We start from the raw sequence: 12,112 nt of genomic DNA, 5'->3' as shown, positions 1-12,112 counted from the left end.
GAAATGTGCCGAAACGGAAAAAAACAATTTCAAGTCTTTCCGGTGTCTAATTATATATGATTACCTACTCTGGTAATCATTCTTAAAATTGTAGCAATATATACTAATTTTATAAAATGATTATAATTAGGCTCATCCAAAAGGAAAATCGTGATATAACCTTTACACGTAAATACCAATTTAGAAATGTTAATGATCTATTAAAATGAAATACAAAAAATGTGACAGTAATTTAAAAAATAATCTCGAACTTCGTAATGTCTCTATGATTAGATATTATAAGTACTTTTGGAGTCTTACAAATTCATGGGATAATAGCCTCTCATAATCATTTTATGAACAGACCTCTCTTGGGTAAGCATGTAAAATTTTCAATATTTTCCGTGACTGGATTAGAATATTCCGGTACTAAATTTGTGAACTGTTGAATTTAGAATTACTAAATCTATGATTACTCTTGATATATAATGGCAATTATAGGAGATTCCGTACAGGAATTGTAAGTATTCTCTCTGATCTATATGTTTGGTCGTATTGAAAAAAGAAAAAAACACGGCAAGCAACATTAAATACAATTAAAGTTCCTTTGAATAAAATATAAAATAAAATACAAATAAATAAATGATTGGGAAACTTAAAAAGTTTATTAAATAACACAAAGTTTGAAACATCATTTAATCCAAAATATGACGGAAAGGAAAGTAACTACTAAATATTGTCTCGAACTTCAAAAGTATTATCCCTGTTTGAATTTCTGCTTAAAAACAAAATTAGTTTTAAACAAACGAATTATCCCAACATGGCAAGCAAGCCGAATGCATGATCTGCAAAGTCTTTAATAAGTAGTTTTTCTTTAGAACAATTCTTCATAAACCGAACAAGATAGACTAGAATTTCACTACTTATGAAATGTCAGTGTATCCTAGATTTCCCTGCTGATTACACCGCTATATTTACCACCATATACAAAAAGGAAAGAAAGGCATTTAATTGAATGACGAAAAAGAAATAGATATCCACGTTTTATATTGATATAAGCGGTGAAAATTTTAAACAAGTAAATAAATTGATTGGTGAAGAAATTTTCGAATAAATTAAAAGATTTGAATAAATGAGAAGTTTTGGAATCCGCTTCATAGGAGGAAGATACCAACAACACTTGTTGACAATACACCTAATCGCTATTTATTCCATTCCGGATAAGTTCTAAAATTACACAACTTTTTTATCCAGTTGAAGCTATCTGGGGCCCTGTTTAAACAATGCATCATGCATGATACTTTTTAATGAGATCTGTTTAAAACATCGTAAATACTTCAAACAAAATAATTTTTTACTATAACTTGAGTTTCGAAAAAATGGATCATAATCTATCAAAGTTTCGTATTGATCGCTTTCTAAATTTTTCCCTCCCTCAGCTCGTTACTGATGACCTTTGTTGTTTACCTGTTCAAGGCCTGGTAACCCAAACAGGAAGTTGTCTAAATGACTGTCTTTTTCCGGATTGGACAATTAGCGATAAGGTGTATAAGGCAAAGACAAACTAACAACGCCATTGCAATAAAAACAAAAAAAAAGTTCATATAATAAAACACAGAGCAACATAAACCCTACTTAAACCAGAGTGATCTTAGCTGCTCCGGAAAGAGAAGGAATACTCCTGGAAAACAATTGTCATATTCCTGAATTATTACAGGCATTTTCCTATGTATGAAATGGTGGATTATACCTTTAAAAGCTCGTTAAGCCTCTCACTTGTATGGCAGTTGCATGCAGTTGCATTATGTTTACAACAATGTGATTGCAAAACAAACAGTCGTAATATTTTAAATGTCAAAAAATTTAGTACAGCGTTCAACATTATGTTATAATCTTAATTAAAAGCAACTATGTAAACAACAACAAAAATAGCATATATACACTCTTGAGACAAAGCACATTAGCAAAATTGATGGATAGGCATACTATAAAATAACCATACCACAACAAAATAATGACAGGATGCATAAATGCCGAGCCACGCTAAAAGAATTTTACCAAACAAAAACTTAACTGTACAGGTTAAATATTTACAAAGATAAATACAAAGAACACTACGAAACAAAATAAAGATAAGGGATTGTATTTAAATCGCATTTATTTTACAAATGATATGATACTTTTGACAGTGCTTATTTAATCTTCCATGTATTACTACAGGACAAAATGAAGTATCTTCTGTTGACCCTCTTTGTATATGGAGTCTGCACATTGTTTTCTACATCAGGTGAGTTAGTGAATTGATAAAAACTAAAATTCCTTTATATTTAATAGAAAATGAAAGGATATAAAGTAAATGTACTTGGGACAAAATCGCACACAATACATAGAAAACATAGAAAATTATCAATGAACAGGGCTATTATTCCTGTTCTTCATTTTGATAGTTGATGTAGGGTCTTCAACAATGAACGAATCATTCATACCCTACAACAAGGTCAAGACGGCCCCTAACGTCGACTTAAGCGGTACTATTGATAAAAATAAACCACAGTTCATCTTCTTGCCTCGGAGTGCCAACTTGTGCGATGCTTGTGTACGACGTCTCTCCAGTCGAAAGCACCAGGGATACAAGAAAAGTGCAGTAATTTTAAAAGACATTGATCGCCGCTAAAATATGCCTTGAAGTTACACATGTCGGGACCGGTCAATGAATTACATAATTTATAATTACTAGCGAGGTTTTTCAACATATATTTGTCATACATTGCCCAACAAAAGACCAAAAATACATACAATAGATATAAGAATATGTGGTATGAGTGCCAATGAGACAACTCTCCATCCAAGTCAAAATTTATAAAAGTAAACCATCATAGGTCACAGTACGGTCTTCAACATGGAGCCTTGCCTCACACCGAACAGTAAGCTATAAACGGCCCCAAAAAATTACTATCGTAAAACCATTCAAACCGGAAAACCAACGGTCTAAACTATATAAAAAACGAGAAACGAGAAAACTTATGAACCACATCAACAAACGACAACTACTGAACATCAGATTCCTGACTTAGGACAGGTGCAAACAAATGCAGCGGGTTTAAACGTTTTAATGGTACCAAACCTTCACCCTTTTTCTGTAGCAATAGTGTAACATCACAACATAGAAAGACACACTATAAAATATCAACTGAAATAGCTTAACTCAATCAAAGGACATATTAACACCATTGAACATACACTGAACAAATACATTTGACCTATGACACAATGTAAATACAAAATAAATGCATGCTTCATGTTAGACTATTTGTAATTGAAATTATTCTGATAGACAACGGATAGTACAATCTGAATCATGGTTTCCCCTTATCAAATGAAAATAACACTCAGCCGATTTAATGTACATGTATATACATTGTATATATGTGCCAGTAAAAGGGAAAATAAACTTATCTGTTTTTATTCGAGCGTCACTGATGATTCGTTTGTAGACGAAACGCGCGTCTGGAGCAAATACAAAATTTCATTCCAGGCATCTATGATGAGTTTATTTATAATTTATTTTCCATTATTTTTTTTTATTGTGACGTTTATAAATATGTGTTTTTGTTAGATAACATTTGTAACCGATGTATCATCTTTTTCAATTGCAATCAGTCATAATCAATGCCTTTAGATAAGTTATAAATGTGAATACTTTAAGGATAAATATGCATACACTTTTGTTTGAGTTTAGTAATAATGCAATCATTAATTTATTTTAGTGGAAATTATTGACTGCTATTGGTGTTTTTACTTTTTGAAGTTTTCGGTTTTTTTTTCTTTATAAGATTAAAAAAAATATCAGAGAAAATAAACTAAAATGCTGTTCGCATTGTTTCGTGGTACCCGTTTTTCTTCTTTTGATAAAACATAATGCAATGTTATATGGGTGCCACATGAGAAGCAGGATCTGTTTACCCTTCCGGAGCACCTGAGATTACCCCCAGTTTTTTGGTGGGGTTCGTGTTGTTTAGTATTTAGTTTTCTATGTTGTGTCTTGTGTACTATTTAATGTCTGTTTGTCTTTTTCTTTTTTAGCCCTGGCTTTATCAGTTTATTTTTGATCATGAGTTTGAATGTCCCTCTAGTATCTTTGGCACCTTTTTAATGTGTAACTAGTATTTTCAAAAGCCTTAAGTTAAGATTTTGTTATACAAAATTCAATAATATAAGGAGAAAAATACTGAAACTTTAGTTGGTGTTTAATACGAATGCAATACTTTCTTTATTCTAATATAAATTATGAACTACTTTTTCATTTCAATACTTTTTTAAACATCAAAATATGCTAGATCTCAGGGAAAATATACTAAATTGATATTCGCATTACTTTAAAATTCATATTTTTCTTCTATTTTAGAATTAATGCAACATCAATTGCAACCAAACGTTATAAATGCCTTTAGATATTAAGTAATTTTTAAAATATATAAATAACAATATAAGGATAAATATACGTAACATTTAGTTTGTTTCCATTAAGAATGCAATTATTTGTTGATTTCAATGGTTTCAACGTGTTAAAATACCAATATTTCCACGTTTTGTCAAAAATAATGCATAGTTCATAGCAATCAGTTGTTTGAATTGACGTTTGATAAGTTAATTTGAATACATGTGAATAATATAAGGATTAGTATATTTAGATTCTTCTTTACGTTAGCTAGGAGTGCATTTTTTCTCTCATTTCATTAAGATTTAATTACACTAAAAGCATCAGTGGATATGATTATTTTTGTTGGGTTGTGCCCCAAACTATATTATGTATATGATGAATTTTGAGAGAAAATTTATTTTAAAATTTGTTTGCATTTTTTTCGAGTCTCCAACTTGCGCATCTCTATATTTTATTGAAATAATTCACAGTAATTTGCAATAATGATCATTTCATTCATTTTTCGGAGCATTTTCGGAAAATAAAAAAAAAAAAATTATCGCCATAACACTGTTTTAGCACTTTTTGGGATTGAAAAGAAATAGTAACCAATTTTGAAAATGAAAACGAAACTAAGATTCTGTAATTTGTACGAGTTCATCATATGAAGTAGTATGGTTCAATCCGCCAGAAAGGTCAATTTGTCCGATCCGTCCGATCAGTCAAATATGTTTACCATAAGTCTGACGGATTGATGACGCGAGTCAGACGCGAACTTGACTGATCGATGACCGCTAATTCATCGTTGAATTAGTAACAGTAACAGGGAGCAGGTACTGTAAAATACCAATCTAATATATATCCCTGAATGAGAGCATTTTCCTTTGATTGCTACCATGTCTGTGTATGACATCTTATGATTATAATGGATTAATTACAATTAAGTGTTGGAAATGTAATAAACCACTTGCATTAAACTTGGAAAATGAATTGGTACAAAAATTAATTTTAGTTACATTTAGGTATACTAAAACCTTGGTTTTTTTTATATAAATAAAAATCAAAGGAGTCATATGTCTTTGGTCTATTTTAAGAAGCAGTGGTTCCCCTCAAAACTACGAATTCTAAAAGTTCGTATTTGATACTCCCTATCAAAGCATGCTAATGACATAAACGCCGAAACGATCAAACGAATGTTTTTACTTGTTTTAAATGCTCGAAAGAAAATTAACTTAGCAAAAACCATACACTCAGTTGTTTTATCTATCCTTTTCAAGACATTTTGATCACAAAAACGTCGACATGGTAATAATGACATTAAAAGTGATCAAAAGTGCACACATTGTGACAACTGACCTTTAAATATACATGAATAGATATTCCTCTTACAGCAACAACATGTAACGACAGATATGTAAAATGCAAGGATGGTATTGAATGTGTGTATCACAAGTTCCTGTGTGATGGAGGCTATGATTGCGGTGATAAATCTGATGAAGATGATTGCAAAGGTAAATGATGAAATAGTATACTAGATAAATTGTTTGCAATTGTATACCCCTGACGCCCAAAGTTTAACTGATTGTTTAATATCCCAGAAACAACTTACTGTGTTTTGATAACAGAATCTGTCATTTTTTGTAAGTACATGTCTATTGCAAATGTTTTGAAAGTTTTATTCTAGCAATATGGAACTGTTGTGCAAACAAATGTTTGAATTGTTCATCTGACACGTAAGACTTATTAGAAAATAAAATAGAGAATGGAAATGGGGAATATGTCAAAAAGACAACAACCCGAACAAAGAGCAGATAACAGCCGAAGGCCACCAATGAGTCTTGAACGCAGCGAGAAAGTTCCGTACCAATAGGTGGTCCTCAGCTGGCCTTTAGATAAAATTGTGTTCTAGTTCAGTGAAAATGGACGTCACACTAAACTCCGAATATAAATCAGATGAAGATCTGGACTTTTGCAAATATAAAGCACATGTAGATATGTTCGAACATTTAAACATATAAATGAAATAAAATTAAACATTTTAATTGGAGGATTTTTATTTCTTACAGCAGTCAAATGTCGGAAAGTACTTGTTTAATGTTAGGATAATCTTCATTGTGTTCCTATTGTTGACGTGTGTAAAGAATACAATGATTGTCCAGATGAATCAGATGAGGATCTGGACTTTTGCAAATATAAACCACATGTAGATATGTTCGAACATTTAAACAAACATATTAGTAAAGTTTATCTTACCAATGTTGTAATTGGATCTTTGAATATAGTTTACATTGGCACAAATATCGATGTTGTCATCAGCAAATTAAAACATAACTAAATTTGTATTTTTTTCAAACCGGATATATAAATACACATCCTCGTTCATTTTTTTCTATATAGAGGTTAACTCCTAACTATTCTACTGCCTATTGATACTTTGTTTTTGGAATTGTACAAGTCATGTCTTCTTTGACGGTCCATGACGTTAAGTAAGTAAATCCCTGGGATGTGTTTAAGTTGATTTTAGTCTCTGATGCATGATTTTGTATTATTAATTGTTTTCGGCTTTTAACTAGGTTTCAGTAAATGATAGTTCTCTCAAATCGTACTTTCTTGTTAATTTGACCTGTAAATACAATTTTAAATGCTCTTATGTTATTTAATGTTTAATGTTTTATTGTAATATCTCGTCTCTCTATTCTAATATATACCAGATTTGATAAGTGTTTGGTATGACTATACATTTTCACTTCTGTTCTTGTACTATGAACAACATAATTATTTATTTTCTAAAATACATTTCCGTTCTCCATTACTATATACCTTACAACGAACTTATTTTCATTTACCTGTGCACATTATTCTATTCGGTGGCATTTTATTCAAGGTTATGGTTGTCTTTCTGAAATCTCACCCCTTATTCTATTGATTTTGTATTTACATTGTCTCATAGAAAATGTTTTTCGTTCAGGTTTCACTTGTGTTAATATGTCTTTTGTTTGAGTTATTTCATTTTCAGTAAAACAATATAGTGTGTCTTTCTTTGTTCTGATGTCACACTCTTGTTTCAGGAAAGGGTGAAGGTTGGTACTTATTCAACGTTTAAACCTGTTGCAGTTATTTACACATGTACTAAGCCTGATGCTAAGTGGTTGTCGTGTGTTGGTGTGGTTTACAAGTTTTTCGTTTCTCGTTTTGTTTTTAGATTAGACCGTTGGCTCTTCCGTTTGAATGGTTTTACACTAGTCATATTTTGGGCCCTTTATAGCTTGCTATTCGGTGTGAGCCAATGCTCCGTGTTGAATACGGTACTTTGACCTATAATGATTTACTTTTACAAATTGTGACTTAGATGGAGATTTGTCTCCTTGGCACTCATACCATATCTTCTTATATCTATTAACAGTTTTTACTTTTATTAAATATAATACAGAATCATATATTTCTAGGTTACATTTGTTTCATACATAAGGTTTCATAATATCGAAATTTGATAAACATAGCATATTCACATTTTTATATATAAAATAGTGAATGTTTGCCTACTGATATGATGAATAACCTTTGAAAATGTTTATACATAATTTTGCCTTGCTGCAAGCGGAACATTTCGCTTGTGTCTGTATTAACCATTTTTTACTTCGTATTTGATTTGACTTTCAAACTGTTGATACAATAGCCCTGGATCCTGGCTCACTACTCGACAGTAAAGCCAGGCGAAAAACAACGACATGGTTTCGACAATTGGATGTTAGAATGATGCATCGTTGGATAGCGTCATTTGTTGACACATGGCGGGAAATATTTATATTGTCACGAATTCATTAAAAATTATTTTTCATTTCATATGAAATGCAAATTTCGAAAAATTTAGCACGTATAATGCAAACGTTATTGATAAACATCGTGAATCAACTGTTAATTAACGATGCGATCAATATATTCCTTGCTTATACAACATGCACATGCGCAGTAATTCAGTCCTGTTTAGCGCTGATAGTTGGTCACGTGGATTGTATTACTCCTGGCCCTATCGACAAAGTATTAGATTGGGTCAAGATGCCAGGCTATTGATACAAATGCCACTAATAAGACTTATTGGGTCAACAAACGCGCCTGTCGAGGCACATTGAAAGCCTGTTATATTTAAAAAGGGAGAATCAAAAGGTCTGTATTTCTTGTTTATTGTTAGAGTAGGAATTAGGCTGTTCCTTTCTATTTATACTTGTTTTATATTTTGTCATATCTTGGTCTTTTCAAGCTAACTATAAATTATTCATACTGATCTTTGTAGAAGAGAGACATAAAATGATTGATAAGCAAGTGAGAATTATCCAGTAGAACATTTTTTTTCTCATATCATTTAAAACGATTGACCTGATCATTTTTATCTGTATTTTTGCTTGATTTTAAAATCTTTAAAAAGCGAAAAATAGTTAAGGAAAAGTGTAAGAATATGTATTACAAAAAATAAAACATTTAAAAAGATGTTGCTTTCCTCTTGTATCTTTTGCATTACAAAATCCTTGTATTGAACATTTTTGCTTGATTACATAACAGTCGAAATAGTCATACTACATGTAACTTTGTTTCGAATTGCTAGTATAGAAACTGTGAATATTTGACCTCTAAAATTAAATACTGGTATATAATGTTTTCTTCTGACAGTAACCAAATGTACTGGAGGATTTGTAAAATGCAAAGATGGTATTCAATGCGTGTTTCACAGGTTTGTGTGTGATGGAGACTATGATTGCCGTGATCGGTCTGATGAGGATGATTGCAAAGGTAAAGGATGAAACAGTATACCACATACATTGTTTGTAGATTTAGTACAAAATGTAAAACGTGTATTACCTGTATCATACATTTCAAGGCACAATATGACATAATAGTAAAATGTGCATGACAACACTATGTACTATACATTGCATATTACAATCCAAAACACATTGCCGAATTAATTAACTTTGATTGGTTGTTTTTAATAAATTTACGGTTTTTCTAATTATTTTTCATATAGAAATCACGATTGTACAATGATTTATTGACATTTGTGTTAATTGAGATAGATACATACTAGTAGGTTGATCTTTATAAAAGTATTGTGAAACAAATAAATCTTGAAGTACCATAATAATATAATTGCAATTTGCTTGTCCTATTTTATCAATCATTAACGTAACTTTTTAACTTAATGCAATGGTACCTCTATAGTTTTTTTATTCATATACTAGTGTCTTAATGTCATAACATGAACATACTTTTCCTGTACAATCATAATACAGTATTTCATTTAAAAGTAATAAATGCAATTATTTCTCAAAGAAACATTCTGACCTTAGTTCTTTTCAATTTTTTTTTTCAAGCTGATTAAATAAAATTGAGGTTTCTTATGGAAAATACATTTTCAAATTTAAATTTGAACGTTATTGTAATTGTAAACTGTTTTATATCACTATATACATTATCGTAATACCTAAATCAACTCCTGACTTCAGAAAATTAAGTTAATGTGTGAATTTGGAAAAAGTAAAATAAACAAAATATGAGAAAAAACTTACATAAGTTAAATCATAAATCTTTCATCCAGATCGATAAGGAAATGAGTTCAAGTTTGTTTTCTTAAAATTTAAAAATGTGTATAGATTAAAGAGAATTGTTCCAATAAGACTCATTTTTGAACGAGTACTGTATCATGTGTATATTAACAATATTACAAATGTTCAATTTATGATTTGAATGATATAATTAAAACATGTCATCTGATTCTATTTCAACTCAGACAGTTACGTTATAACAAGACATGTTAATGGAACTTTACAAAATAATCTCAAAATAGATTTCCAAATTTCTTTTTACTTAAAGTTGTACTCAATCTAAGAATATTTTTATATCACCTTGCATGTTTCATAATTGTTACTTCATAGTTTAAGGAGGACTACGTCTAATCGTATTTTTAACGGTGTACCATTATATTGTGATCTTTTCTTTTCAGAAACTAAAAGATCTTTTAGTGATTTCTTGGATTATCGCAAAATGGAACGAAGATTACAAAATTGAAGATTGAGACAATTGGATGCTGCAAGCTTTAACTTCTGCAAATTATTGATATTATACCTATTAAATAGAAAAAAAAACCAATATTATTCTTAGAATTCATTGAACTTAGTATGTTAAATATATTGAATAAGTAGCAGTATTTCTTAAAAAAGATAAAAATCAACGTATAATTTAATAAATATATGTATCTGGTGAATAAACGTGTTACTTAATTTGTGTCAATGGCAGATATTTAATGTGATCCGTATGTACTTAGTAAAAAGATTTCATTGATGTTCCATTTACATGAACAAAAAACTCCTTTTTTTTACTTTAGCTAGAGGCTGATGGAATATGTGTTTACTTAAAACAATTTCTTAATTTATCCACAGGAATGATCCGAAATATTTATAGATAATTAACTTTCATAATGCTTTTTCGTGTTTTATACTATTGGTGTTGTTCTGTGCACTTTTTAGGTCTTTATATATATAAATGTATATTTAAAAAATATTCAATAAACTCATTTCAGATACCAGGATTCAAATGGCGCGTGTTGCCTACAAATGCCTGGTCAGTTGTGCACAAATAACAAACAGTTGAATAGATTAAATAAAGTACAAAGGGGAAGAACATCAATGACCTACAATGCAATTTTATTTTCATTTTGCAAATTCTCGACACGAAGCATATACCACTTACAAAATCACTAAACAAGTACTAAGTACCGATCTGAGAGAAATCTCAGTTACTGAAAGCTAGTTCAGGGCCAATTAGAACTACATGTAATATACAAATAATGTTTTCTCAGACTTAAATACTAATCAGTACATACACATATTCTTAAGAGTAAAAACGTAAAAAAACATTCGTGTTTATTACTGTTTAGCGACGCATAGTCAAGTATGTTATAAGGAATGTTATGCTACTCTCATACAAGTGAAAGGTTTAGCTAACTATAGAACCGGATTCAATTCACCATTTACTACATAAGAAAATGCATGTCAATCCGCCGTCAATCGAAATTCCCCATCTAAATTTAGCACTTTTTATAATTGTGTCAAAGGTGGCAATGCTGCTGCAGCCAGATTATTAAATAAAAATGCACGTGGATATCCACAAATATTTCCGTGCAATGCCAAAAAATGACAAACCTGATCTAGATTATCTTCTGATAATACTGTAAGGTCAACAGTGAACGGGAGAGCTTTTTCGCTTTCCTTTTCCTGTGACATTACATGAAAAACCCAAAGCCTCATTTATCTGGTTACATGAACGAAGCCAAAGTGTGGTAAACAATATGTGGGACAAACAGGACGGGAGTTTTTTAAACGAACACAGGAACATCTATACCGCTTCCGAAAACCTAAGAAATTCAAAAGATTCAATCAAGGTCTCAAACAAAAACTGAAGAAATCGAACGAACTCCAGAAGGATCGAGACTGGGTGCTTCGACAGGGTAAGTGTCTCTTGTTATTTATGTATCACCCGCAATGCTAATTCAAATAACACACTTGGGAAAAAGATACAATCGGTAAATTTACAGATTATATAGCTATTCTGGTTGATATATCTTAAACTGTTATTATTATTATGAAAAATGTATTTTCAATTCAACTCAACATGTCTGGAAGTCGAAGTTAAAGACTTGTTTTAAATAGAAAGGCATAGCCC

The 12,112-nt window shown here is 30.7% G+C and overlaps 2 protein-coding genes across 3 annotated transcripts in view; both read left to right on the top strand.

Annotated features, from left to right (window-relative positions):
• Nucleotides 1-12,112, top strand: part of LOC127723767 (uncharacterized) — a 285,079-nt gene that overhangs the window by 157,370 nt on the left and 115,597 nt on the right. The gene's annotated exons all lie outside the window — the stretch shown is intronic.
• LOC127723770 (atrial natriuretic peptide-converting enzyme-like) lies at nt 251-10,675 on the top strand. Its single transcript, XM_052230519.1, has 5 exons — nt 251-354; nt 2,200-2,266; nt 5,791-5,910; nt 9,065-9,184; nt 10,395-10,675. Exons 2-5 carry the CDS (start codon nt 2,206-2,208, stop codon nt 10,457-10,459), a joined length of 366 nt encoding a protein of 121 aa, XP_052086479.1. The 5' UTR covers nt 251-354; nt 2,200-2,205; the 3' UTR covers nt 10,460-10,675.

This window comes from Mytilus californianus, unplaced genomic scaffold (genome assembly GCF_021869535.1).
Source record: "Mytilus californianus isolate M0D057914Y unplaced genomic scaffold, xbMytCali1.0.p SCAF_13, whole genome shotgun sequence".
Classification (NCBI taxonomy): Eukaryota; Metazoa; Mollusca; class Bivalvia; order Mytilida; family Mytilidae; genus Mytilus; species Mytilus californianus.
This window is presented reverse-complemented; position numbering and strand designations above follow the sequence as displayed.